The 27,304-nt window shown below is 47.2% G+C and overlaps 1 protein-coding gene across 6 annotated transcripts; it reads right to left on the bottom strand.

Moving 5' to 3' along the window:
• Positions 1-868: 868 nt before the first annotated feature.
• On the bottom strand, positions 869-26,496 carry Pkc53e (Protein C kinase 53E). Of its 6 annotated transcripts, XR_013085562.1 has the most exons (14): positions 25,718-26,494; positions 17,797-17,828; positions 17,635-17,717; positions 14,666-14,777; positions 8,071-8,199; positions 7,313-7,466; positions 6,992-7,220; positions 6,776-6,907; positions 6,416-6,681; positions 6,153-6,354; positions 5,168-5,356; positions 4,937-5,077; positions 4,212-4,860; positions 869-4,125 (listed from the first exon to the last, which is right to left on the bottom strand). XR_013085562.1 is itself a non-coding variant. In XM_076814849.1 (13 exons), exons 1-13 carry the CDS (start codon positions 25,915-25,917, stop codon positions 4,708-4,710), a joined length of 2,019 nt encoding a protein of 672 aa, XP_076670964.1. In that variant the 5' UTR covers positions 25,918-26,496; the 3' UTR covers positions 869-4,707. The 6 variants fall into 6 exon arrangements, 5 of the variants coding, with proteins under 5 accessions (XP_076670964.1, XP_076670962.1, XP_076670963.1 ...); XM_076814849.1 differs by having other exon boundaries at positions 869-4,860; positions 6,776-6,904; positions 25,718-26,496; XM_076814847.1 differs by having other exon boundaries at positions 869-4,860.
• Between the last annotated feature and the right edge of the window lie 808 nt (positions 26,497-27,304).

Raw genomic sequence — 27,304 nt, 5'->3', positions numbered from 1 at the left:
CTTATAGCTTGCATGGGCTTTGAAGAAATACCATTTTTGTGCTTCATAGTGTCTTGATCCCTGAAATGGATTTTCGGAGAAAAATCGGCGTGAGTCGTTGACAAACCGAGCCAAAGCATAGCGTAGCAAAAGCCTACCTGTGCCAAACTCTCTCTCTAAACGAGTCACACGTATACAAGTACGCAAACACCTTTCAGCCTTTCAACACATGTCAGAGTAGTTGCTGAGTTGAACGCTGTTCATGAGCAGATGCCACTACATTCAGACCTAAAATTGTGGGTCGGTAATACAGTTTGGGTAGCGACACGAACATCTATAAGGTGATAGGTCTATGCTGTACCTCGTCTGTGTTGAAACCAATTATGGCGAGGTAAGAGATACTTTTTACCGTGGGTCGGTGATAAGGATAAAGAATGCGATCGTATTTGGATCGATTTCGTTTATTTAGTAATTGAAAAGTAATTTAGTATGCAATTCTTCATTTGCAGTGTTTTCATTTTTCTTAGCAGGGGCAGTTATTTTTCATGTCTATTAACTTTACCGACCTGTATGAATCGGTGGAATATGGTTCTCAGAGTTACCGTTTTTAAACATACAGTGCGCAACACAAGTCACAGTTCTTTCACGAAGTTGTTACTTCAGAGGTGGCACCAGGGGGGCCAAGCTTCCCTCTTACGAAAGTTGAAGCAGAGTTTGTAGCGCCTCCTACCAATGCGGTGCTAACTAAACGGGAAAACTTCAGCCAAACAAAGACGGCTTGGCCCCCCTGTCTCCGACTACGCGGCAAATTGAAACCAACAAGTATATACGCATGTAGCATGTACCTACCCATACAGCTACAAGTTCGAAGCAAGGACAGGAACAATACTTTCTCATGACACGATTCGAAACTTTTATTACGACATTATAAATGCACAAAAACATCTTAAAAATATGTGGGTACGTGTGAACGTGTATAGTGATGCGACGTGTAATCGAGAGAACAACAGAATGGTTGGTTACAGCTTCGAAAACGAACGGAGCTACGCGGATTATATTTGCCGGGCTCTCAAATGTCCTGCAGTTTGTCTCGTTTATTAACCATTGATTATTATCAGTTACGCTTTACAGTTATAATAATATTCTTCGGAGTCATGCTCTTTTGCAAACAAGAAAAGAAACAAGGAACACGTGCTAGCGCATCGTAGTACTTTTCCAACAGGGTACGCAGTTTACATATTGGATGCTTTGGAAAAACTGAACTGCAATTCAGCCAGCAGGCGAACTTGTCGCCGCTCGATCGCCGCGCCGGCGTCGAAGAAACAAAGAAGTTGGCATGCTTTCGATTTCGAACATGCAGAAACGGATTTCTCTCGTTTCCCTTGCGAACGTGGTGAACGGGGTGAACGGGCGCGCCTGTTTATTGCGTTGATATTGAAAGCTGCACGAGCGATTTCGTTCTCTACCCCTTACCTTCTCAAATGGAAGTTTAACTAGTACAGCGGATAGGACCAAAAGCGATCGAGAGAGAAACAAGTGGAAGAAACGAATAAGGGGAGAAAGAAGGAGCGAGCGATCAACGGGAAGAAGGAAATAGAGATCCGTGTCTCCATTAAGAAACGAGTCAGCGCAATTGTTGTAAAGTCACTGTCGCTTAATTCGCGGTTCTTAATATAATCTCTCCGTTCGAATAGCCATCGAGCGATCGAGCTACTCCGCGCTGGAGAACCTTACAACCGCGACGAATGTTCGATCGCATTGTGCTCGATCGCTCAACTGCTCGCCGTTTCCCATTGTTCCGTTTTACATATCCGAATCATTGTAATCGCGACGCTAGCCGGTAGCTGCATCTCTCGAAATCGGCCGTGAAAGAGGGTCGGCGTTCTTCCGGTACAGCTGTCGGTTATCGACTATGAATGTCAGGTGCCATTTTAAAACTTCTGAATCATGTAGTGGCTAAAAGAGCGCTACGAAAGATGTCGTCATAGCACGGTGACGAAAAGTACTTCGCCTACTCGACTCGAGTAGGGGAAAGAGAAATCGCCGTTCCGTCGCGGTCGCGGCGCATTCTCTTTCGCGTTTTATCATTGTCTTTTCCTTTCTTTTTTTTTTTTTAAATATTTTTTCCTTTGGTTTTTAATATAAAAATAGATGTTGGGCGTAGATTACGTAGCCTCTGGTGAAAATATTTAGGACCTAAGTAAAATTTATCGCTCCAACTATGCACCTATATCTCTGGAATGTAAATGTTCCATGTTTATCGATCGGCAATTTTCACGCGCGGTTACTTTAGAGTTCCCGGTAAATGATCGTAAAATGAGTCACAGCCTGTGGACCGCGTTACTCATAGCATCGACGAAACGAAGAGCACACTGCACCCTGTTGCGCGAACTAAACGATGCGACTCGACTCGGATGAAATAACGCGAGAATCATACCGACGAGACTACGTAAACCCGCCCAATCGAAGAGCAAGATTGGATCACCCGTTGAATAAGGGGGGCGAGAACTACGTTACGATATATCATACTTTACGATTTATTGGAACACCCCTAATAAGACGTAATTAATATAGTCGATCTGTTGAAAAACTCGCGAACTCGTGTCTTTCCGTTGCTGGACGGGAGGGAGGAACGGGGGAGGTGAAAGGGAATACAACAATGCCAGCCTTCTAACCACTGCAACGTTACTACTATCGCTACTGCTACTACTGGACTGCTTGTTGACTCTATCGGGAAATCGGCAACGGAATCATTTATATAGTACTTGCTTGACCAGTTTCATCGTCAGCGAAACGTTAAATTCACGACACGCGTACGCGCCCTCAACGAATATCGATAAACCGAGGGATCGAGTTTGAATGAAAGAGAGGAGAGAAAGTGTTGGAATGAAGGAAAAGAAGCACATGTCTCAGTGAATAGTATTCCATTCTCGTACGTACCCCCATCGCGACGCGCGAACGTCGCCGACGACGTTTTGCGTTTCCGACAAGTACCTGTTATAGGTACGCATCTACCCCAGGTCATACAGATACCCTTGGATTTTCACGTTTAAACACGTTGGACCAGCCAGCCATATTATCGATATTATCTCCTATACCACGACACCTACCATCGAACGGGTTTGCACTTTGCGGATCGTTCGACGAATCGCTGATACCAAGTGTATAAAAAAGAAGGAGACGCTCGTTAAACTCGACGAGCTGGTCAACTACCTCTACCACAGTTACGCGCATTAGTTGGTAATTAATAATTAACTTTACCGTCCAACGTGTCGGCTTGCTCGCCGACCGAATAAGAGAGATTCGAGGAGGAGAACGTCTCGCGGGATCGAGCGGCACTTTATTCTCTCGGCGTTTCTCCTGCCTCTTTTTCATCTACCATTTTCTAATTCCGCGCACTCGATTGCATTTGCCGTTGCCGTTCTCGTCCTCGATAAAGCGAGTCGGAACGAACTCGATAAAAAGGCGTATATCACTGGAGCGAGGATTTCAGGCACGAGGAGAGCTTTCAGGAAGTATGTGTGTATTTACCGAGGCGTTGCTCTTCCATGGTTTCGAACCAACTAAGTAAATCAACGAGTAAAGTAAGAGGAAAAAATAGAGACCGGCTGAGAGACTAATAGTGACTAAGTAGTGACCACGGCCGACCTGTTATCCTGCGATAGCGAATAGCTACGAATCGGACAATTGCCGTGTCCGATCGAACGAGCAAAACAGCCACGAATCACTCGACGTATCCTCGCCTCGCGTCAAATTACTCATACTCCGTACTTTTCTTACCTACCAATAATCCAATTCGAAAAATGATAGGTCTTTGGGTTCTTGCTTCGTCAACCAATTAGCTACAGAGGATCGGTGTGAACGTTCCTATGTATGTATACTATAAGTGTTTAGTGTAAGTGTACAACGATACGGTTCGACGTCCGCATCGCTAATAAAATTTCAACACGTCGTGAGAACAGAGCATCTAAAGACTCGATTCTAGGTATGTACGTATTTTTACTACCCTTCTAAGATTAAACCGACGAGAAGTGCAACGTTAACGAAATACGGTCAGAAATTTATAACGTGTAATTTTTAATAGATCGTAACTGTGTATGCAAGTGTTTGTTGTATACATATACTTATGTAATAATGTATTCATTCCTTCATCCAATGTATGTGTATATACATATAGTACCTACCTATATATAAATACATACATACATACATACATACATGTATATATATACACACACACAGAGTGGCAGGCGACAGTAAACTCTACCGAAGTAAATGCATAATAAATAATCGCGTAGGACGAGGACAGCGGTTGGGGAATTTCCTTCGTTTCATCTAATCGCGGACCGGACAGTTCAGATTCGTTGGACGAATTCTGTTCCCTGATAGATAGCTCGTTCATTGCCAATAAGGCTGCGTCGTGAAAAAGGTGGACAGGTAAAAGATGTTTGGGCCACGGGAGGCGTGACTTGGCAACTAAACGAGAAAGCAAGATACAAAGCAAAAACGAAGAAACAGAAGGAACGTAACGAGTGATGAGTAACGTGTGCCAGACGGGGGGTAACGGGGGTATTCGGGGGTGTCGATGGTGTCGAGGAAAGTAGGACGGAGGAGACAGAGGATGAAAAGGTGAAAGCCCTGAGTAGCAAAGAGGAAGATGAACCCCAAGTAATGGATGGGGAGAAACGTACGGCGAGGTTACAACTAGCGAGAAAAGACTGTATCCATCTAAATGTGTTGCACGAATTCTGGATTGAGAAACGAGAAACCCATGAACTCTGTCTGATCCAAGTTCATCATGAACAATTTGTCCGTGGGCGTTAAGTCTGTCTTCTCCGAGGTGAATTGCTTGTCGAAGTTACTCACGTCCTTGGGATGTTTCTATCGAACAAACGAGAGAACGGGAAACGTTAAGAAGATTGTTTCTTTTGGATAAACTCGGCACGCGGATACTCACAATTTTTGGTTTAAACGGCGGCTGCACCTCCCGATTCTCAATCTTCTCCCAATCGATGTGCCGGAAGAAGGTGTGACTACGAACGTCTTCCTCGCCGCGTAGACCGCAGCCGAGCCTCTTGGCTGGGTTCTTCGTGAGGAACTGCACAGCCGAGAACGACAGGTAGATACAAAGGGCTTTCTCCGCGGTAGGAATCCATCCTAGAATCTACGCGCGTACGGGATCGCTTACCGCTTTACAAATATCTCTGGCTTCCTTCGAGAGACTCTTTGGGTAGCTGACGTTGTGATCGGTGATTGCGAAGAACAGCTCGTCCTCGTCCTCTCCGTCGAACGGGGGCTGACCTACGAGCATTTCGTACAGCAGCACACCGTATGCCCACCAATCCACCGACTTGCCATACGGTTGATACAGCACGATCTGTAAGGATAAAACAGCAGGGATCGATAAGACCGAGGTATCTTTGGATTACGAACTACTTAAGGGGGGAGCCTGGTGTAGCGGATCGAAGAAATCGATTTTTTCTTTTTGCATAAATCAATAGTTGAACATCACGACAATATGTTCCCAAAGCCGCAAAACGAAATTCGAAAAATTAAAGCGGATATAGCCGGTTTTGCTACGGAGCGCCAGGCTACCACAAAGCTTGAAATGTGTTTTTCTCGAAACGACAGTTTTATACTTTGCGGGCAATGTAACTAAAAAAATATTCAACCAATCGACTTGGCCTTGTGCACGGATATTTGTGAACATTTTCTTCATAGTACTAAGTTATTAGTATAATGATATTGTTTAAATAAATAACTTTTTTTTAGACATTTAAGGGAAAATTTCGTTGGAAACAGTGAACTTTTTATTCAAGAGGCCGCCATTTGTTCATTTTGCATCTTTTAAGTTTCAAATTTCTTCGTTCTGTGCGTATTCTCATAAACTAAAAGGAAATTGTTCGATTTTTGGTTTCGGATGAAACCAAAAGACGCTACGTTGCCCGCAGTGCAATAATTGCGTCGCCAACGGACTGGGCATAACTTTGTTATTTGCCGCTCTTTTTTAATAATTTTTTTTCGTTATATACCTTAACCTGTTAATACAATATCCTGAAAGTTTCAGAAAGATCTATCAAGTACTTTCTTTAAAAAAAATTCCCGAACAATGCCTCGATTTTCATTTAGTTACACCAGGCTCCCCCGTTAAATACCAAGGGAAAAACACCGACTTCGGGAGCGATATAGTCCGGCGTGCCGCAAAAGGTCTTGGTGGTTTTGTCGCCGGTGATGCCTTCTTTGCACATTCCAAAATCCGCGATCTTGATATGCCCGTCGTGGTCCAGTAGGACGTTGTCCAGCTTCAAATCTCGATAAACGATGCCACGGCCGTGGAGATAGAAGAGACCGATCGCTATTTCGGAGGCGTAAAATCTGCGAGAAAAGTTTCGTTCTCTAACGATACCTACCAGTCCTAAGCGGCGCGGGTACTTACACTGCCACGGGTTCCTTGAATTTGCCGCATTGTTGTATCTGGTACATCAAGTCCCCTCCGTTCACATACTCCATGACAAAGTACAGCCGGTCCATAGTTTGGAAACAAGAGTGCAGCTGCACGAGGAACGGCGGCTTACTCGACAGCGCCAGAACGCGTTTCTCGACCATGGTGCATTCTATGTCGTCGTCCTGGATGATAATATCCTTCTTCAAGATCTTGATAGCGTAGAGCTCGTTGGTGCCTTTCCTCTCCGCAAGCATCACCTGCAATTCGATAGGCGGAATGAAGCGAACGATGGCAGCAGCTAATGGTAAGATTTCCAACTATCGTTTCGATAAACAGGCCGATAACACTGACTTTTCCGAAGCTGCCCTTGCCAAGCACCATGAGGAAATTGAAATCGCTGGCCCTTATCAGGTCGCTCTTGCCCATATTGTGGGGCACCTCTTTGTCCTGCGTTGTCGTAGACTTTTTCGTCACCGAAGTCTTCTAGAAGGAAAAGGTGAAACCGCGAGCAGGGTTTTAGTATTTCTTTCTGCTGATTTCCCGTCCCCGCCAATGAAACTAACGTACTCGCATCTTGGCTTTCAGTTCCGCCAGATCCACACCCTCCTCCGGTACGGGGACGTTGTAAAAGTCTCCTTCCTCCTGAGTGAGCAGCTTGAACCATCCGCTGGCGGGTGCTTTCATCAGCTCCGATATCCCGAAGGAAAGCGAGCCCATGAAATCGTTCCTCGACGTTCGATCCCAGTCCCACACTTCGATCAGCAGCCGCCTGTCCTTGTCCTCTGCTTTCAGATCGCTAAAAGGACAACGAATCTTTCTCCGTCTTCTATCTCCATCCCTTTCACCGACGCGAACGGCACAACGAGAGAAAGATATCCAGCCACTTACAAAGTGATTGTTTCGTTCCATTCGGGGTTCAAGGAAGACTTGATTGTCTTTGTTTTCTTCTTCACGTTGTCCGAATCCGGGATTAACTTCAACTTAACGTAAGGATCCGACAGGCCGTTCGGATCCATCGGAATGAGATTTCGCCCTTCCTTAACTGCAATCATCCGTCCAATTCAATTGTCCGCGTTTACAAAGAAGAGCCGAAGATACTACTAGAGGCTCCGCGCGAGAAGAGAAAAGGAGAGATGATCGAATGATCGACGATCGCCCAACGTGCCAACCTTGAGTCGGAGCGAGTTTAATTTGGCTGACAATATCCGTCTAATAATAAAGATCTCGCGCCGCGCCCCTCGTCGAGGCCCCGCTTTGCTGTACAGGTGGAATCTTTCTTGCGACGCTTGGGAGACATTTCATGGGAATGTCGATAAATCGATCCGAAGATATTTTTAATAACAATTATCGCTGAAAAACGGGGAATAACTACTGCGACGCATTATCTCGCTCTAGAAATAATTCTGGCTTTTAAGTCAGGTGTTATAGTTGGACACGTTGCGGCGTTCGTTACGATTACAACATTACTATCGTAATAAGCGCTGCTGGCAGCTTTACCACCGATCGTTGCGACGTAAAAGTCACGCGTCTCGTCCCCCATTTTGCCGATTTTTTGTTCCGGTGAACGCGTTGATTTTGGTCCCCGGAGGGGTGGTTGGGTTCGCGAGGGCCAACTAGGGAAATACATGAAGAAAGCGTAGACGTACCTTCGACGGTGAGCTTGTTCCCGGCACACGCGATGTGTAAGTTTATACGACCACGTCTTTCGGTATGGTCGCATCCGCAGAGATTCGGCACGCTCTCCTCGCACCTCTTGTGTACGTTCATGTCACACGCTACGTCATTAGATCACGTTCGATTATTATCATGATTGCTGGACTCTGGCGTATCTCTGGCATTAACGTTGCAGCCAGACCGGCAGCCTTATGTATTTGCCATTTTATCGTTTGAAATTGGTGGTTCGAGCAGCGGGGTGCAGGATAGGCATGGTTCTTTACGCGTTTCGTTTCGCTATCGAAACTGCAGCCGCTCACCGTCACTTTCGCTACTTCTACTTCGTTAAGCACCATTGCCTTCGACAGACTTTTTCTAGCAATTCGGTTTGTTTGCGAGGCGAGGAATGAAATCAAGGCGCGGAACCGCGACTGCAGCTTCAGAGCGTATACGCGCGAGACTCAACGAACGATCGTTGGCATACCATGCTCGGACGATAAGGGTTCGTGCTTAAATCACAAAATAACGAAACTTTTCACAATTATCCGCCAATAAGACCTTCCTTTCATTCGCTAACGCTAGGCGCTACCAATTTGGTTACTCAGCGACTGTTGGCCCCGAGCAATAAATAATTAGAGAACGTCTGGTTCCCGTTAAACCACTTGAAACATTAAACGTTATCGGTAGCGTAATAAAAGGAACGTGACGTATCCGTTTGGGAGGAAACAATCGCGTAAGATGTTCCCGCGCGTATCAGAAACGAGAAGAGAAAAAAGAGTGGCAAATCAAGTAGAGATGTACACGTGTATTAAACGTATCTGTCCCTGAATCCGTGTATCTTTTAGTACACGGGCACCCGTGCACTATTTCACGTGTATTTAAATACACGTGAATTTAGATACTCGTGTATTTATAAATACACGTATATTAACGTATCCGTATTTTGATTCGTCTGATTTTTAATATCTACAGATATCCCAGAACTCTGGGGGATTGCGAAATTCATAAAAGAATTAATGTATTTAAATATATTTACTAGAATAATATGCGGAAAGTATGGTTTTACAAATTTTCAGATTGTATCTAATAACACAGTTATAAAATTAACAAGATTTATTTAATCGATTACCTATTTTGATACAAAAAATTAAGGCATTACTGATAATCCTTAAAATTGAAAAACATCACTCGGTTTTATTACACTTATTGCTTAAGTGACCGCCATTGCCCATTCTCCCGTAGTTAATGCCCAATTCTGATGAAAACACACAAATACGTTGATACACGTGTATTTAAATACACGTGAATTTAGATACTCGCGTATTTATAAATACACGTATATCAACGTATCCGTATTTTGATTCGTCTGATTTTTAATATCTACAGATATCCCAGAACTCTGGGGGATTGCGAAATTCATAAAAGAATTAATGTATTTAAATATATTTACCAGAATAATATGCGGAAAGTATGGTTTTACAAATTTTCAGATCGTAACTAATAACACAGTTATAAAATTAACAAGATTTATTTAATCGATTACCTATTTTGATACAAAAAATTAAGGCATTACTGGTAATAAGCGAGCTTCTTTTTAGACGCAACGATAATCCTTAAAATTGAAAGACATCACTCGGTTTTATTACACTTATTGCTTAAGTGACCGCCATTGCCCATTCTCCCGTAGTTAATGCCGAATTCTGATGAAAATACACAAATACGTTGATACACGTGTATTTAAATACACGTGAAATAGTGCACGGGTACCCGTGCACTAAAAGCTACACGGATCGAGGTACGGATATACGTAATACACGTGTACCCGTGTCTTTTTACTACACGTACCATACCATGGTCTCTAAAATCAAGTTCCACTGACCGGTGGTTGTTCCGAGATAATACAGTACGTGGGAGTACCTACTACATGTATAGGCAACATCCACGTAGGTAGGTATATACAGTGAAATGAAATCTAACGTCGCAGCTAATTCGAATAGTAATAGTCGGTTGGGAAAGGCAACTGGTAAACAGGTAGTGTGCAATTAACAGCCACGTACGGCCAGAGGGAATTACTGCTTTCAGGTACACCCGCTACCAGGTGGGAGAGCAAGTCTACTATTCTACGCGTAAATAGGTATATGATAATTATCGGCATGCACGGCGACGACGACGACAACAGTTACATATGTACAATCTAAAATTCTAAATATATATATATATATATAAGAATACGTATATTCCATGTATTATACAAGGCGGCGCGACGCGGCGTGGCACGGGGGACTCGTAAAAGTGCGGTGGAACTTAAGAGAAGTGAGCAACAGTGAGTAAGCGACGAGCGAATAGGCGTACAGGCGAAAGGGCTAATAGGCTAATTAGGCTAATAGGCGAATAACGGAATGAATGATACGATACAACGGGCTTCCCTTGTTTCTTCGATACGAGCGAATGGTGCAGAAAACGAGGCGATACAGAGCGTTACCGTTGGCGGCGACCATCGAATCAAACAACGAGCAAGGGCTAGTGTTTCTTCGCGCGAACGGGTAGGGTAGAGCGCAAAGGTAGTGGTGCGAAAACGTCGAGAATGCAGAAGGGTTCTGCTGAGATCAGCTCGCGGTAACGAGACGATAGCTTTCTCGATTCCAGCGAGGAAAACTTATGTATACACATATCCTGCTGCTATACCGCAAGCGACCATCCACGCGCGTATCCGCGTCTGAATATACCTACGTAGTTTCGTCCAGCAGAAACCGGACAAATTAAAAGGTGGAAAAGGAAAGTAGATTCGCGCGATTCTCTGGTCCGAGTCGAATCGTAATCGTCTGGTAGATCGGAAGCGTTTTAAGACAGAGTCCGAAACGAAAAACGAAAGGGCGGGCAGCGGAGGCGGAAACAGGAAAGGCTGGAGGGGTAGTTCGTGAGAAGGTGAAAACGGGATTAGATAGGTAAAAGGCCATGCACTGTTTCGCGTGGACAATTTACGCGGGACAAGCGGCGCGTCCGCGTCGCCTACCGACCAATTAAACGTCGCGTTAATCGATTTAATTCTACGACGGAACCATGCCTTCTCGTGTTCTCATCGAGGACCGACTAACTCATGAACCGCGAGCTGGCAACGTAAAAGTCTCGTGTAAGCGATGTATCCAAGCGACTACAGCTGACTCGCGAGATAGGTACGTAGAGCATCGGTGAGAACCTTCAGGGGTCCGAGACCCAGGGAAAGGTGGAGAAATTGTTGGTGGAAATCGAGCTTGAAATTTCGGGGACTGTTAAATAGTACGCGCGGAAGCATTCGCTGTTTCTGCTTCGTATCAGGCATTCGCGATGATTTATCAAAAACGGGTCGCGATCGCGTACTTCGATCGGGTAGATTGGTAAATCGAGAACGGAATCCATCTGGATTCGAGGCGCATGGCCTGTTCGTCGGCTGTCTCGTCTGGTCTCGTCTCGTTCGGTATGCCGAACATTCGAACGTCAAGATGTCTTGTGTTACGTAGGTACCTATACGTGTACGATATTTCGACGAGGTTGCGTCTCGAATCCAAATGTGCTGCGAGGAGATCCTATTCCGATGAAGCTACGCAAGGATTTAACGGGTGCGAGATCTAGCCGTTTAGTGAGGATGTATTGCGAACTGAATTTGTTTGTTTGTTTGTTTGTTGGTTTGTTTGTTTGTTTTTTTTAATATTTGTTAACTACCTGAACACTTAAGTCCCTGATGCGCGATACCGTGAAGCATCGAGCCGCAGTGGTCGCAGAAGGTCGGCGTCAGGTACGTGAAAACATCCCATTTGTGTGCGGTGCTCATCTGGGAACAAGAAACAGGGGTCCGGGGAAGCCCGGTCCTTCATTCTGGTCTGATCCTATGGCAATGATCGAGAGAGTCGGCCCCGTGCCGATCCACCGATCCACCAACCTAACGAATCCGATTTCGTCCACGCGCCCCTTTTCTGTTTTAGTCTACTTACGAATAGGCCATCTTACCGACCGCACTCCCTTTCGATCGAAGCGGCCGCACATGGGGACAAAATGAAAGGACACGGGGAGGAATCCTATTAGCAATTCCCTAACGACTTGCCTCGCAACCCGCCGCGTATTCTTTCCAGCGTTTAAGCAGATTACCTATCGTTCGAAGGTACGCGAGGGAGAAGCGTTTTAAACAGAGTTGGTGCTCGTTGATACGAGCGAAAGGGGAGAATACCTACTGCAAATCGCGACTAAATCCGTTTGCCAGGGCAGGGGACGGGGCGGGACGGGAAGGGACTGGCTTTGTCGCCAGTCGCGTCGCGTCGCGTCGTTTTCTTCGACATTCAACAACTCGCTGTTGTCCACTGAAATGGAATTCGCTGCTCCGTGCGATGCCCCCGATTCTCTCTTAGGTACCTTCGCGACGCGTCGCGGAAAAGAAAGAATGGGAAAAGCCGCGGGCTGGTACGAACGGGAGGAAGAAGAGAGACGAAAGCGAGAACGAGAACAGTGCGTTCCTTCCGTTTCAATTTTCTAGGCTTTCACCCCGCCCCGCAGACTGCAGCGTTTAATTAATTCCACGGCCACTATTTCCAACCGAAGCCCCTCGCGGCGTCGCCCTAGGTGTTCCATCTTGCTGTAGTAACTCCAACTTCTCCAAGGACCGAACCTTTAGAGTAATTTGTCGCCGTAGCTCCGATTCGTTCGCGCGTCGTACAAAAAACGAAACGGCCGAAAAAAACTTTACGTTTCTCTCCAAGTACGCTTAAACATCGCAACGATCGCCGATCGTTGGAAGAATCCGTTATGCTCACGCGCATTGTTAGCTTGCCGATGTTCCTGTGTTAGTAGCGGAAGCAAAAACAGGTCGGAACGGTCGGCGAAGATTGCAGTTAATTGTCGCGGAACCGGTTTCGCGGGGGAAAAAAAACAGTGTAGAGAATGCAGGATATATTCACTGATGGACACGTAGAAGCGGAGAGACACAGAATACACAGGCAAACTGTACAAAGAACGTAAAAGGGCTATTTACAGTCTCCAAGGATCGAAGAATCGCCGTTCGATCCGGAGACGCACGGCGGGGTCGTCGAAGCTTCTCTTTTCTACCGTTTCGTCTATACGATACTGCCATGCTTTCCTCGTCTAATAGTCCCGTTCCTATCGCGTAGCTACAGTTATACTCGAGCAATAGTTTCCCGGTACGCGTAAAAGACTCGCGAGTAGAGATTCGCTATCCGTGCTAATGCTATCGCTTTCCAAGATCCCCGTGCTACCGAGCGTCGCTTGATCGTCCGAAAGTTTGAGGAAAACTAGTATCCTCGATAGCGACGCAGAGATATTCAAGCTTCGTCATCCAGAAGGCAAGCTAACGACTAGCATCGCGCGTACAGCTGTACCGAACGTCAACAGAAAACCAAGTTGGTGTACGCGCGATGTACGAGGTGAACGAGAAAAAGGAGATTTAAACGCGTGTGAGTAGGAGAGAAACATCTCGCGCGCACACATCAGATTCGAGAATAGGTCAAACGAAGACGGGGAAAGTGGCGTTAAAAAAAAACGAGATGCGTCTAACGATGGGCATAAGACGCGGCGATCACCCACTTTCGACCGTCTTTCCGAACCGCCGAAACCTTCCTTGCCAGCCTGCAATTTATCAGCTGGAAATTCCCCGAAACTGGGGGACTCTAGCTAGCTGATTGTGCGGTAGAAATTGGGAACGTTTGGAAACGTCTTATTCCCATCGCTAGATTCGTCACATTACACCATAGCCACGATGAAGGGAAAGAGAAAGCGGGAGAGAGAAAGAGAGAAATAAAACGAACCTTACTGAATTTTCCATTCGATTTCCTACCTACTACTTAACGCGCGTAGATATCTCGGTCTCTCTTTCTTTCGCTTCCCTTTCGTCGGGAAAAGTAAATAGGTACACGATTCTGTGCGCACATAAAAATAAATATGTGTATGCGTGTTAATGCGTAATATCGATAGACGACTCTAAAGATGTACAGACACAGAAAGGCACAAACTGCAGTCTCTGGTTGGAAGCAGAGAGGACGAGTGCGAGTGCGAGGGCTAGGGCCGTGGTCAGGGCGAAAAAGCCTTCTGTGGCAGGACCAAGCTCGGTATATACAAATTCGAGAGCGAAGCATGTAATAAAGAGAATCGCTATTTCGTTTCGAATGGCCGAATTGATTCGACGGCTTGACGAAACTCGGAAATACGATGGAAGTTAGGGTGGCGTCGCGCCGACGTAAAAACAAACTTCCTCCATAACCCTCTCCTCTACCGTACTTGCGAAATTCCCGCGCACCCAGATCTAGTAAGGGAGTGCTAAATCTTCGCGAAAGAATATTTACACGGCAGGTGGAGGAGGATGAATATAAAGTATGTAGAAGGAACAGCAGGAGGAGAAGAAGAAGAAGAAGAAGAAGATTAGAGAAACAAGACGAAGACAAAGCAACACCACGAACAAACAGTGGGCCAAAGAAAAGAAAATGTACGATTAGTATTATGTGCGACAGTGTCTGTGTCCCCTTTTTCTTTTCGTGTGTCTGTGTGCGTGTGACTGGTTGCGTGTTCTCGTTTTTTTTTTTTTCATTTTCTTTGCTTTTAATATGGTACCTTGGCACTTCATGCCCTGGTGGATGACACCATAGAGTAGACTACCGCAGTGGTCACAGAACGCCGGGCTGTTGTACGTGTGTTGCTTGAATTGGTGCTTCGTCCGCGTGTCCTGCGTTATTACACCATTACACCGTGCACACACACGCAGACTCTCGGGTTATGGCGCGGGGAATCGTGATCTGGGTGGTGGACGGAGGATGGATCGGCGTCGACCGATTTCCCTGACACAGAGGCGAAACTTCGGCGATACGAAAAAAATTCAAATGCCGCGTATCGGTGCATGTTTAATTGTTTACTCGGTACAGGCGTCCGGCAAACTTTCCGCACGAGCACCCACTGGATATGTAACAAACAGTCCATTTGGCTTCGAGTTAGAAACGGTGCAGCCTGCAGCCAACAGAGTCAGCGCCGATAATCACCGAACCACCGAGCCACCGAACCACCGAGCCACCAAACCACCGAACCACCGAGTTCTACATTTACACGAGACACGAGACACGAGACAAGAACAGGCGAGTAGACGAGTAGACGAGCAGACGAGCGTGCGAGCAACAGCGGGCTCCATTAAACCCTCGGAGGTACAGACAGCTTTCAAAGTCCAGAAGCGCGAACTCGATTATTGCTACCCTGCACCACTCCCCTAATTAGTCGTAACCGCTTCGTTACGGGTAATGGCACGCGTCCGATAAGCGACACCCAAACGCGGCAATCTTCGAGAGCGTTTATTTCGACGCCTGCCTCTACATGCCCAACTAGGTACGTACGCTCTACGCGGTTCAGGGAAATCGACGAGCGCTCGGATCGGTAGGGACGTAGGTGCGGTTCACGGATATCGCGAAGGAGTCACCTTCGAAGCACAGAAGCACCAGGAAATCAGCACCAGGGTCAAAGAACACGCTAGGACATTGATCGTTTTAGTCGAAATTCCCCCAAAAGTAAATAAAAACCACTTGCTCCCGCGGTGATCGCCGATCGGAGAGACGATCGCGACTCGTCGAGATTTCCAGGAGAATCTCCAGCCAGGGAAATCTCGCGATCGGGAAGAATCGCTCGCAGCCAAAATCGAGTCGGAAACGTTGCTCCCGTTGGAACGGTACGGGCCAACGAATCTCTTTGTACTCGTTCGCGTAATTGTTCCGTGTTACAAGCGTGGTTAAACGAAGCGCAGAAAACGCTTAGGCCAATCGTGCGCGGTGCGAGAAAACGTGGAAAAATATATAGCTCTTAGCCCCGGGTGTCCTTTCTCCATTCACTCCAGCCGAGGATCTTCCGTCCTATTTATCCTGTATCTTAATCACGTTCCCGGCCAAAGCCACTCGTTAGCTCGTTACCCTTTCCTCTCGACAAATCGCTGTCGCCGGTTTCTTCGCAATGTTCGCGTTGCTTCGACGCGCAGGCAAAATTAAAGTACAATACGTAGATAGAATATCGCATCGTAAAGATACTCTCGGCCCGGTTGATTTTCTCTCGATGGAAATGGAAAGCAACCTCGATATCGATTCGGTAGCTAGTTTCGGAGTTCCGCAAGCCGCTTAATAACTCGCTGGCTCTCGCCTAAGGCAGTCTGCTGTCGATACGGCAGAATCTGCATTCTACGTGTTGCATACCTACTACGCGTAGGTACTCGTCGTCTGTCGTTTGGCGTTTGTCGTTCGCGTTGTTAATTAGCGCGCATTTATGTAGTCGAGAGGGCTCGCGAAGAAGCACACTCTCGGTTCGTCTAGCTCCTGGCTCCTAGCTAACGTAATAATCGCCCCGGCGCGACACCAACACCCTCCGCGAAATTAACCGAGTATAAAGCCGCGTATTCACCTGTGCATTCGCCCCGAATGTGCATTCGGCGCGCACCGATTTTTTGCTCGTCCGGTGTTCGGCGCGCATTCGGGCCGATCCGCTTGTTGGCGGTCCATCAAAGCGCGCATTCGGGTCCGAACAATACCATGAAATGGACGCCGCAAATTTCACTCAACCCCGAACGCGCGCTGAGCTCCGAACGAGGAAAAAATCGGTGCGCGCCGAATGCACATTCGGGGCGAATGCGCAGGTGAATACGCGGCTTAAGGGGGTATACCCGTTTGAACCCTCGGAAAATGTATACATTTTGTGGATTTTTTTACAAGTCAGCGGTTTGATGCAGATTTCCCGTTTTTTAACTATGTTTTCATAGTATTATGAACTACTTATAAAAAAAGTTTCAGTTAAAAAACTATTGTTTTTCGGAAGTTACGGATACATGTCCGAAAGTCTCTCGATTTTAGACGGCTAAACGGTGGCCCTAAAAACTCGCGCTACGTTCAACCAATTCACTTCCAATTTTGCATGCAGAATCATAATAAGATTCCGCATCGTCCAACGAAGGCTTTTTTTATTTCGATTCCCCGTTTATTATTTATAAAGGAAAAAGGTGGATTTTTCTCTTAGAAAAATTTAACTTTACCTTTGATCTCTCACCGTTTCTTTATTTTTCAAAATTTTCAAAATCGCCTTCGTTGGACGATGCGGAATCTTATTATGATTCTGCGTGCAAAATTTGAAGTAAATTGGTTGAACGTAGCGCGAGTTTTTAGGGCCACCGTTTAGCCGTCTAAAATCGAGAGACTTTCGGACATGTATCCGTAACTTCCGAAAAACAATAGTTTTTTAACTGAAACTTTTTTTACAAGTAGTTCCTAATACTATGTAAACATAGTTAAAAAACGGGAAATCTGCATCAAACCGTTGACTTGTAAAAAAATCCACAAAATGTATACATTTTCCGAGGGTTCAAACGGGTATACCCCCTTAAGAAGAAACAGCGGGTCGAGAGGAAAGGGGTTCACGCGACCGATTCCCAATTGCACGCGCGTTTATTAGTCCAGTGAAACGCATTCGCAGAACAACATCCTCGGCTTCGAACGAAAGAGAGAAAGGCGCGATAATAAACTAAAAGAATCGTGTGGAAACGAAGTATGCTCGTCGATACTCACGTCCGAGTCAGCGCCTTTGTCAGCTCCAGGGCACGTGAAAGTCACGTATTCGTGACATCGTTTGTGCACCACGAAACTACACACTGAAACACAAGGGAAACGTGGTCCAAGTCGTCCCGCGAGCGGCACCGATGCTGATTAAAGATGCGGATCGGATCTTACCTTGGCATTGGTAGCCCTGCTTCCCGAAACCCCTGAAACAAAAGTGTGCCTCGCGATTAATACAAAGCAAGCTGGCGGGGCATCTTTTTGGGACAGCAAAATGCCCCTTTTGTTGGATTGTTGGTAGCACAAAAATGAAAATTTGGTTACGTATGAGAACCGCTGACAAAAGCAATAAACCAGAGGCCAGCGGGCCCATGGGTTCGTTAGGGAATCCTTATTCTAACTGCAAGGGTAAGAGACAGAACGCAGGCCTGTCCCTTTGCAAGTGGACAACGGACTTTTCGAATTGCCTTTGCGTTTTCTCTTCGCTTCGAGTCTCGCCTTCAGCGCGACACGACGTCCTTCCGAGCTGAGTAAAATAAACTAGAGTTTATAAAGAATGTACTGTTTTACAGTTTATTTCATAACCCATTTCCAATACCTCTGCGGACTACGGATTACGGATACCAACCCCCGAGAGTACGAGCTTTCTCTCGAGCAACACGACCAAATGTGCATTTTCAACACCGACCTCTGTTTACGGGTTCTAGCGAGCCACGCTTCTACGCTGGACCGTCTCCATTAAATCAGCTTCAACGAGCAGATCAATATTTCAAGGTGTTACCCATCCAGCGTTCCCGCTTGATCGTGGTAATCGACAGAAGGAAAGTTGAAGGCATGGACCGAAAGAGGGTTGCACCGCGGGATGTCGAAAAAATTGCAAGAAGGAAAGTGAAGGGGAAGGAGGGAAGCGGAAGAAATCCGCGATTAGCCTACATTCCCATCGAGGCTTAGGTTGAAACGCACGCAGTTATGTCCAACGCAGATGTACGTGCGTGTGCCTAAATAATGTGTAGTTGGCGTTTCAAGAAAGGCAGCTTTGAAATTCTTTGTAAAAACGCCACCAAAAGCATCCCCCCGCGGCGCGTCGACGCGACGCGTAGAGGGCACGGGTGGATGGAGAAGGACGGGTGGTTCGCGTCGAGTCTGACTTGCATCGATTATCCTCGCAATCCCCTCGAGGAAACAAAGCGACTGTGACGAGTTTGAGGAAATGGAGGAAAAGTGGAGGAAAACTGGAGGCAGAGCGATTGACCACGTATCCAGAGGAGATAGGAATCGCGCAAGGAAGACGGTCCTCGCGAGCTCTCGCGTTCCATCGCGAACAGCCGCGGCCGCATCCCATTGCGCCTGCAGCTTGCAGCTTACTCCGAGAGTAACTGGGATAGGGATAACCAGTCGATAGTTTCTATTTTCGATGCAGCATGCGCGTGCCTTCGACGAACGCCCTTTGGAAAATTAAGGTCGAATTAGCCGACCGCTTCTACTTTACGAAGCCGAGAAGCCCGCGGCACGTACTCCCGCTGAAAAATCCCCGAGTAAGACGATTTTAAAATTAGTTCGAATCTTTCTGCTTGCGATGCGCGCGACGGCTAGCTGGATTTCTGAGTATCCGGTTGGCTAACCGGCTGATCGCACGGCGAGGCTCGGCGTATCTCCCTCGGCACGGGCGGCTCGATTTTTATGGTCAAATTAGCTGAATTCAAAGCGAAACCCGATATACAGTCAGGTATACGTGCAGCTGTGGCGAGCCGAGAGGCAGAGGAGCAAGTGAAGCGCGATGAAAATTCGCCATGCTTCGAATAGAATTTTCCGCTCTGCCCCGGGGACGCGATCGATCGCTACTGGAGCCCGGAAACGAAATTAAAAGTAGCTCGACAGCTCGAAACAAGAAACCGGCTACGCTCCATTCCGAGCAATTGGATCCGATATCGCGGGATCATATTTTTGTGCGCCGCGAGCCTCTTAGGCCGCGACAGGTTTCCCGTCGCGAGGTTCGCACGCGACATAACGCTGTCCTCGTTCGTAACCTTTCCATCGCGAACCTACGAAAGCCTTTGTTCCAAACTAATTGGGTTCGCTCTCTTTCCATCGATTTCCACTCGCTGCCTCCCTACCTGCTAAAAATTCCTAAAGATAGCTTGCAAGCGAGCCTGAATCACGTACGTAACGCGATCTGCACGTGTTTCCCTGCAGCACCTAAACGCGCGAACAACCTCGCTTTCCTCTTCCTTCCGAGTCGTCATCCTTTCCCTACAGAATTTTGTTGTGTACCAGGAGATTAAACACTCGTTCCAAAAAACTTAAAACGATACTTTATTTAAAAGCGAAAACTCTTCCAGTACATGGAGTTTACGGAGAATATAATTTTAGCTTTGTAACTGCTAAGACGCTGTGTACTGTCCGAAGCTATGAATCCAACTGCCCTCAAGGGCCCTACAAGCAGGTAGCCCTTGCGGAAAAACCGAAAAGACACTTCGAGCCCCCCATCGACTCGCCTTGGGTTTGGGCAACGAAGGTCGCAGTCAGCCTCGCGCTTTCTAATGGTTATTGAAGAAAGACAGGGCGAAGTGCTAGAGAGCGTGCTCTTTGACAAGAACCAAACGGATCTCCAACAATTTCTTCTGCTCCGTTCTGCTTTCCGCCATTCCATTCCATTGACCCAGCTTCGAGAAAGAATCCTTGCCACCCCCGAGAACTTAAACGTGCCAGCAAATAGACCGTGAACAATATTGCTGCGGCTCGCAAACCTTTCGATCCCGAATAAGCAACATCCCTATTCTTAGCCTGCACTTGGAAGCTGGAAACGGGAAGCGTTAGTCCAGAATACATATGCGTGCGCCTATCTTTAGCGTCCCGTCATTCTCGAGGGTACCTGGAAGGACTTTTCGGGAATCTGCGAGTAGTAAGGAATTAAGGATACGTGGAAAGCAGGAAGGGTGAGCGCTCCCGCAACGGCGAGGATGCGTAGGTGGTTGATGGCTGCAAGGTATGGGTGGTAGGTCCAACAGGCGGTCGGTGGTTGGCAGTTGGCCCAAAACTCGGTCAATTATCGGACGCCTCTTTCTTCGTGCTAATTACGCAAGAGAATAGAAGAACGAAACGCCCGAACCTACGCTTTCGGTGCGCAAAGGCTTTCGTAGGTCGGAACGCTAGGTATTCCTGGATAATAGGCCAACATTCATATTTCGGCGGACTCGAACAACCGAGATTGAAACTTGGAAGATCGTCGAGCAACTAATTTCAGTATCGAAGAGGTCTCGGGTCCGATCGGGTTTCTACGCTCGCCTCGCGAAAACAATTCCTATCTGAACTAAACGGAAGGATGGAAAGTGGTTGTTGGTGCGTATTCGGTGCAGAATTCAACAGGCAGTTCGCGTTGGCCTCCGGCCAAAGCACGCTCGCTTTCGTGAAAGGTGCTTTTTTAGATTGTGCCACAACAGAACTCGTTCGAACCCGCCGGACAGACGGATGAAAGTTCGGAGAAAGAGAAGACGAAGATGAAGATGGAGGAATTCAGTTTCAACCGATACGTAGGCAAGGGAGGTAGTATACCGCGATGCGATCAGCGCGACAGGATTCTCGTGAATTTCTGAGGAATGACAGGGATTACCGGAATCCGTGTCCAGATATCCGGTAATCCCTAATACGAACCAGCGAACACGGATAAAACGTTCACGGGGCGCGTTCATTTCCTCGAAACGTAACGTTCGCAGGCATTGCGACGCATTCTACTCGATCGCGCGTTATCGTACACCACCGTCGACAATTACGACGACTATTATGGACGCTCGTGCCTATACGATCGGCCACGGCCTTCCAATTTTCGCGGTAGATCTTTTGTCGGTCTTTTAAACTTATCGTTCCGAGTATCAAGGATTTCTCGATAAACTCGAAGCTGCCGAAAGCGATAAATTCCTTTTCCTTTCTGTATAAAAAGAAAGCAGAGATATCTACGGTGAACGTACCTAATATCGCCTAGCAAAATTTAAATCGCTGTCAATTGAATATTAATTGATATTTTTGCGTGCAATTGGTTTTACAGTAAAACCTACGAATTTTTAATTAGCAATTAAAGAACCTAAGACGCGCAAAAATCCGGTCCTGAAAAAAGTGTACCTAATATCCCCTACTCAAGAAGTATTGATTAATTCATGTATATATGAGTTTTTAGAGTCATTCTCACGCGTGCTTTTATTATTTCTTGCTCTATAAATTTTCTTATTCATCTCTCATTTTATCTTTACTACGAAAATATAGAAATAGGATTTTGAAAATATAGAAATAGGATTTTTAAAATATTTTATATTTTACGTTCGGATGTACATATTGGACAAATAAAGTTTATTTCAGGTGCTCCGCACATTTCGTGACCCCACCTGTAACTAACGTTACATCGAAACCATTGTTCTCCGGCAGTCGGTATTGAGAGCACGCACCCACTGCTAAAAGAAAAGCGCTATTTTCATTGCAAAAAATATTTGAATCGATTTCATTTCTAAGTACATCATTAATTAGATATTTCCAGTAGATATTCTTGCATTCGCAGAATTATTAGGCTTACCTGCTCCGAATGTCATGTAAAATTCTGGCAGTCCAATCAATCTTTCCACTATTAAGATTCACTAAAATATTTCCCTTTCTGTAATTGTTGATCGCATGACGCGGCAATTACAGTACGTCTTCCTACGTATGGTTAAGCGCCTACTAATTCAGTGCATAACCGATAAATTTTATGCGATATTAGGTACAGTCACCCTTTCGCGCAATGCCGTAAGGGTTCTCCCGAATCAAGATCGTTTCATTTCCTCCAGACGTCTTTCCCGATACCTCAAGCGTGTAAATGAATTTCCAATCGACCGGAAAGATCCCGCGGGATAATCATCTTCGGCGAGCCAACGCGGCGCGACGGTTATAATCCAGAGAGCTTAAACTTCATTTCCAGCAAAGTGTTGGCAAGCGTTTTTAATATCGGAAAAGCGCAGAACTTATTTACCATCCTGTCAGAAGCAACAGATTTCGGGGAGATGGAAACTACCGAAGAATCTGGTGCAGATGGACAGGTCGGAGGGTGTTTATCGAAAGAGAAACGGGGCAGACCCTCCCCTCTTTCGTCAATATGCTAGGTATCAGCTTGTTGGTTGATTCGACGCGGGAACCGAATGAGAAGCGAGCTCGTACATACCTACTACTCCATACAACCCTAACACCCTAGCAGGGGGTCGGGTGTTTATTTTTCCACGCTTTTTTCAACGTCCTTGTCCCGACTCTCGGAACGTGTTTACTTTAGCGCCTGGATGATTTGCCGACTTGGCTACGCACATAGGTACTTATCGTTTCCCGGCATTGCGCGCACAGCTAGCGAAATTGAGAAGGTCGTGAAACCAAGCACGCGTTAAAGTAAACGCGCTCGGAATCTCGGGGAGATTAGCTTGATAAACTCGGATAAAAAAACGTGCGAAGAATAACGAGCTGAGGCATTTCTCCACTTCTCCCCGCGTAATGTCCTTCGAATTTACGACTCGAAGCAATTCTTTACGACGCCCAAATTTTTTTACTCTAACTGGAAGGCTTCGCTATATGTAGGTACCACCTATCTGGAATCGGCTACTCTTGTCTTTTCACGAGAATTTAGCGGAGATACCTACGTAGAAGGGAATTTAATCGCTCGTCGCTCGGCCATACGAGCCATATCCAGCAAGTGAACGCTGTTCGTCTGTCACCGTTTCAGACCTCGCAACGCTATCCGAGACAATCTAATTCCATTATTTCGCTCGCGGAGCAACCGATAAAGCTGACTGGCGTACAGGCGACGTATTCGATTAGCCGGTGAAAACCAGATCCCATATTGCTCCTGTTACTTTTTGTTCCACTCGAGTAGCAACGGGTATCGACGAGAAGGGAGAGTTTCTTCCTACAATTAGTCGAAAGTCGATATTCCCTATGACACACGTATGTAAGAATTCGTAATCAATGTGGAAAACAGAATAAGTTGAAAAACATATATTTTGACGAGTTCGGTGTGGGTTGGATAGAACGTGTCTCGAGTCGTGGTCTGTACAAGACTGGCTGTTCTTGAGCGGGAGATCCTCGCGTTGACGCCATTGACATCTCCTTAAGGCCCTATCTAATTTATGACGGGCCTGGCATCACGTTGTCCTGACTCGGCGTCGCCGTGCTCGCCTTTTGGATAAACAGTCGCATTCGGCTGCCATCGTTCGTCGAATAGTGTCGGATTTCCTAACACGTACCTACGTATTCGTACTCGCTATGATGCATCCCGTCCCCGTGAGAATCGTAACAGGAATATTCGTCTGGAGAATAAGCGAAAGAAACGTTGCACTGCGGTTCGATCGCGTGGTTATTGATGTTATCGTTGAGACGCGAGTCGGTCTATCTACATCCTCGCAGATAAAAGAATTTTCGTCACGCGAAACCACATAACTCGATAATAACCTGTGTTAAATACGTTACGCTCGGCGATCGGGATAGGCGGAGTCGTGAATAGACAGAAGCCACTGAAATAAATCTTGTAGTCGGCCGCGAGTAAGCTCGCAGCCAATCCTGAAAAAACGCGCTTTCGTCCGGTTAGATAACGGTATCCGCGAGGCGAGCCGCTTCGTCGTTTCAAGGTGGACCAAGCTGGCGAAAGGTAGGGTAAACGCACCAATAAATGAACACTTAAGGCTAACGAACGAACACTATTATAAAATTATGTTTGCAGCGCGATTGACTCCGCGTGCTGCAAAAATTGTTTGGATCTGAAGCAAGAAATTACAAGAAGTCTCTGATTAATTAGTTGCTTCTTTTAATAACTTATTTTACTCATTTTAATAAAAAATGTCCATTCACTGGTACGTGTTCATTTACTGGTACATCCACCCTATCGCGCAACCGATTTCCTCGATGCCCTTACATGCAAAATTGCAACTTGTTCGGCGAATAGCATAAAGAGAATAAAGAGTGAATCAGACCCACACCGGATCGGATCGGATCGGATCGGATCGCGGTTAACCGCATTTGTCACAATTTAAGCCAATTATTCGCCGATCTGGTTATCCGAATGGAAACTAGAACGATCGCAAGGCGAGGAGCTAACAAGGGATGATATCGAGCCGCGAGTCCGGTAGGTTGGATTCAGTTTCGTCGCTTCTTCTCCCGCGAGAATGAAACGGCAGAATGATCGGACATCGGAAATGTCTGTTGCGTCCGTTCCCGGCGGTAAAATCGATGTCAGCGAAACAAGTTAGTTTGGTTACTGGGTCGCGCGCTATTGTGCGCCAACGCCAGCAGCCTTTACGTTTCAACAAATCGTAAATGTTACGCACTAAGCATCGTACGGGTCACAGTCGTTGCCACAGCCATTCCCATTCGCATTTGCGCGACTTTCAATCGAACAACGTCGCGGCCGTTCCAGTGCCGCTGCCATTCGCGTTTAGTTCCCTATTAAACGAAACATTTCGTTCGACATGGACTCCTCTGCTGGACCGTGGATCACGGCTCGGCATTCGCGCAAATTTTCGATAATTCGAGCGTTTGCTGGTTGGTTTTCCAGGGTCTGTCTCGCGTGGAGAAGAAGATTAGACGGTTTACAAGCTTCGCGAGACCGGCGGAACGTGCAAGCGAGAAAGCGGGACTCGTTCGATCGTTCGCGAACGTCCGAAAAACCCCGGCGGTCCTGTCGGATTGACCTCTCGCTCTCGATTCGGTCGTTTCTAATTCGGATGAAGCACGAGCATTCTCAAGGCCGGACCGTTTAACCGCTGCTCGAGCTTCTGTACCGGCTGCTATCCGCTGGATTTACGTATCTCCAGGGCGCGCGCCAGAGAGAGAGAGAGAGGGGTGGAGGTAGAGGAGGACAGGAGCTACCGTACATTCCAGAGACGCGCGTTTCTACGATTGCACAGAGAGGCTTTCCGTAACACGCGTCGCGAGGAAATCTATGGAACGACAGTTAGGTTATAGGTCGACCTGGCTCGATTCATCTCGAAACCAGGAGAGGAATCGATAGAGCGAAAAAAGAGGAGGAAGAAAGTGTGGCGGGAGCGGGAAAACAGCTTCTCACGGGCCGTTGGAAGATTGAAAAGTGAACTCTCACCATATGAAGTCCTTGCAATGGCTGCAGAAGGTCGGCTGCTTGAAGAACCGCGGCATGAAGCTGTGATTCTTGACCACGTAAACATTCTTCTTCTTGAGGGCTCCCTTTCGACCCCGGATCTTCTTGGCGAAAGCGGTGCTGGCGTCCGTGGGCCCAAGGGAGTCCTCGCACGTGTTGTTCGCCTCCTGATCGTCCGCCATCGTGCGCTCAGCTCCTTGATTCCACGGCCGAGCGTAAACGTCTAGAGCGGAAAGCTCCGCGGTTCTGTTCGCCGCGCGGACACTTCCGCGTCACTCTTCCCAGTTGCCCGCGACCTTCTCACGCCTGTCACGCCGCGTTCCGTCCCGTTCCGTCCCGTTCCGTCCAATTGTCGCCCGAAAGAGATGCACGCGCGCACACGGCTCGTCCCTGCCGAGATTCGGGCCCAAGCAGAGCGAGCTGCTAGCCGAGCAGATCAACGGTGACGGCCAATATTCCGTGACGCAGACACCGACACAGGAGACACGGGAGACAGAGGAGACAGAGGGGAGAAAAAGAGAGAGCGGAGTGAGGGGGGGGGGAGGCAAAAGCGAGGGAAAAAAGGAGAGTAAAAGCGGGAGATTTATGGGACGAACTGGTGTCGAAAACGTTGACCGTGTACTTGTGTAGGCTATGTAGTAGTAGGCTAGTAGGCTGATACGTTCTCCCCGCGGTAACCTGTGCCTCACCGTCCGCGACCGCCACCGAAGACGACACAACGATGATGATGACGGTGACTCTCTGACACTGTCTGACACTCTCTGGCCTCGGCCACCACCGCCGCCGTCGCTGCTTCCCCCTTCTGCTCAGGCCCTCCCACCACCACCTTCCCACCTTACCACCTCCAGCTATCTCTCTCCTTTTCCTTCTTACCTACGCTAGCTCGATCGTATCCGCGCCCACCCACGTCCTCTGGTTCCCTTTCTTTTTTCCCTCCTCCTCGATACTTCAACTGCCCGGTTTACACCACAACCCTTTTCTTCCGTTTGCCTCTGAGGAAACAGCAAGAGACAACGGTAATCTGGTTGAATTGCGCTTTTCCACGCTCTAGTATTCTTTCCTTCTCTTCTCTCCTTCGCGAAAGGTTTCCCCAACTCCTCTTTCTTCCTGGATTACGTATTCTTTCGTCTAGTGGCACCTCTTCGTTCCTCTACATCTCTCTCCGCCCCATCGCCTCTCCCTCTCTCTCTCTCTCGAAGCGGCCGATAATTTTAGACTCTCGGCGCAGTGGCTCAACACTGCCACTGCTCAGCCTGCGCTGCGCACTCGAATATCGACATCCAAGGGCCGCGAGAGTCGCGAGCACACGCGACCTCACCGAAACCCCGAGGGAGAGTTCGAATTATGCGGAGAGGGGAGAACGAACCGTATGCACCAGATACCTACCTACCCCTGCTATCTTCTCCTTCCTTTCTTTTCCGTTCCATTCTCAATTTTCACCCTCGTCCTACCATACCGTGGTGCATAAACCATCCACTAATCATCCCTGGATCATTCCCAGTCGAATTCTTTATTGTCAGTAATCCGCTCGCGATTGTTGGAATCATCAAACTGTAATACCTGCTAGGA

Source organism: Andrena cerasifolii, chromosome 6 (assembly GCF_050908995.1).
Source record: "Andrena cerasifolii isolate SP2316 chromosome 6, iyAndCera1_principal, whole genome shotgun sequence".
Classification (NCBI taxonomy): Eukaryota; Metazoa; Arthropoda; class Insecta; order Hymenoptera; family Andrenidae; genus Andrena; species Andrena cerasifolii.
This window is presented reverse-complemented; position numbering and strand designations above follow the sequence as displayed.

Excerpts from the sequence above, each read along its gene's own strand:
- Pkc53e (XM_076814847.1), bottom strand. The coding sequence starts at position 25,917 with ATGGCGGACGATCAGGAGGCGAACAACACGTGCGAGGACTCCCTTGGG. Across the intron at positions 17,718-17,796 it reads GCAGGGCTACCAATGCCAAG|TGTGTAGTTTCGTGGTGCAC; the intron begins GTAAGATCCGAT and ends CTTGTGTTTCAG. Across the intron at positions 8,200-14,665 it reads CCAGGGCATGAAGTGCCAAG|CGTGTGACATGAACGTACAC; the intron begins GTACCATATTAA and ends CTAATGACGTAG.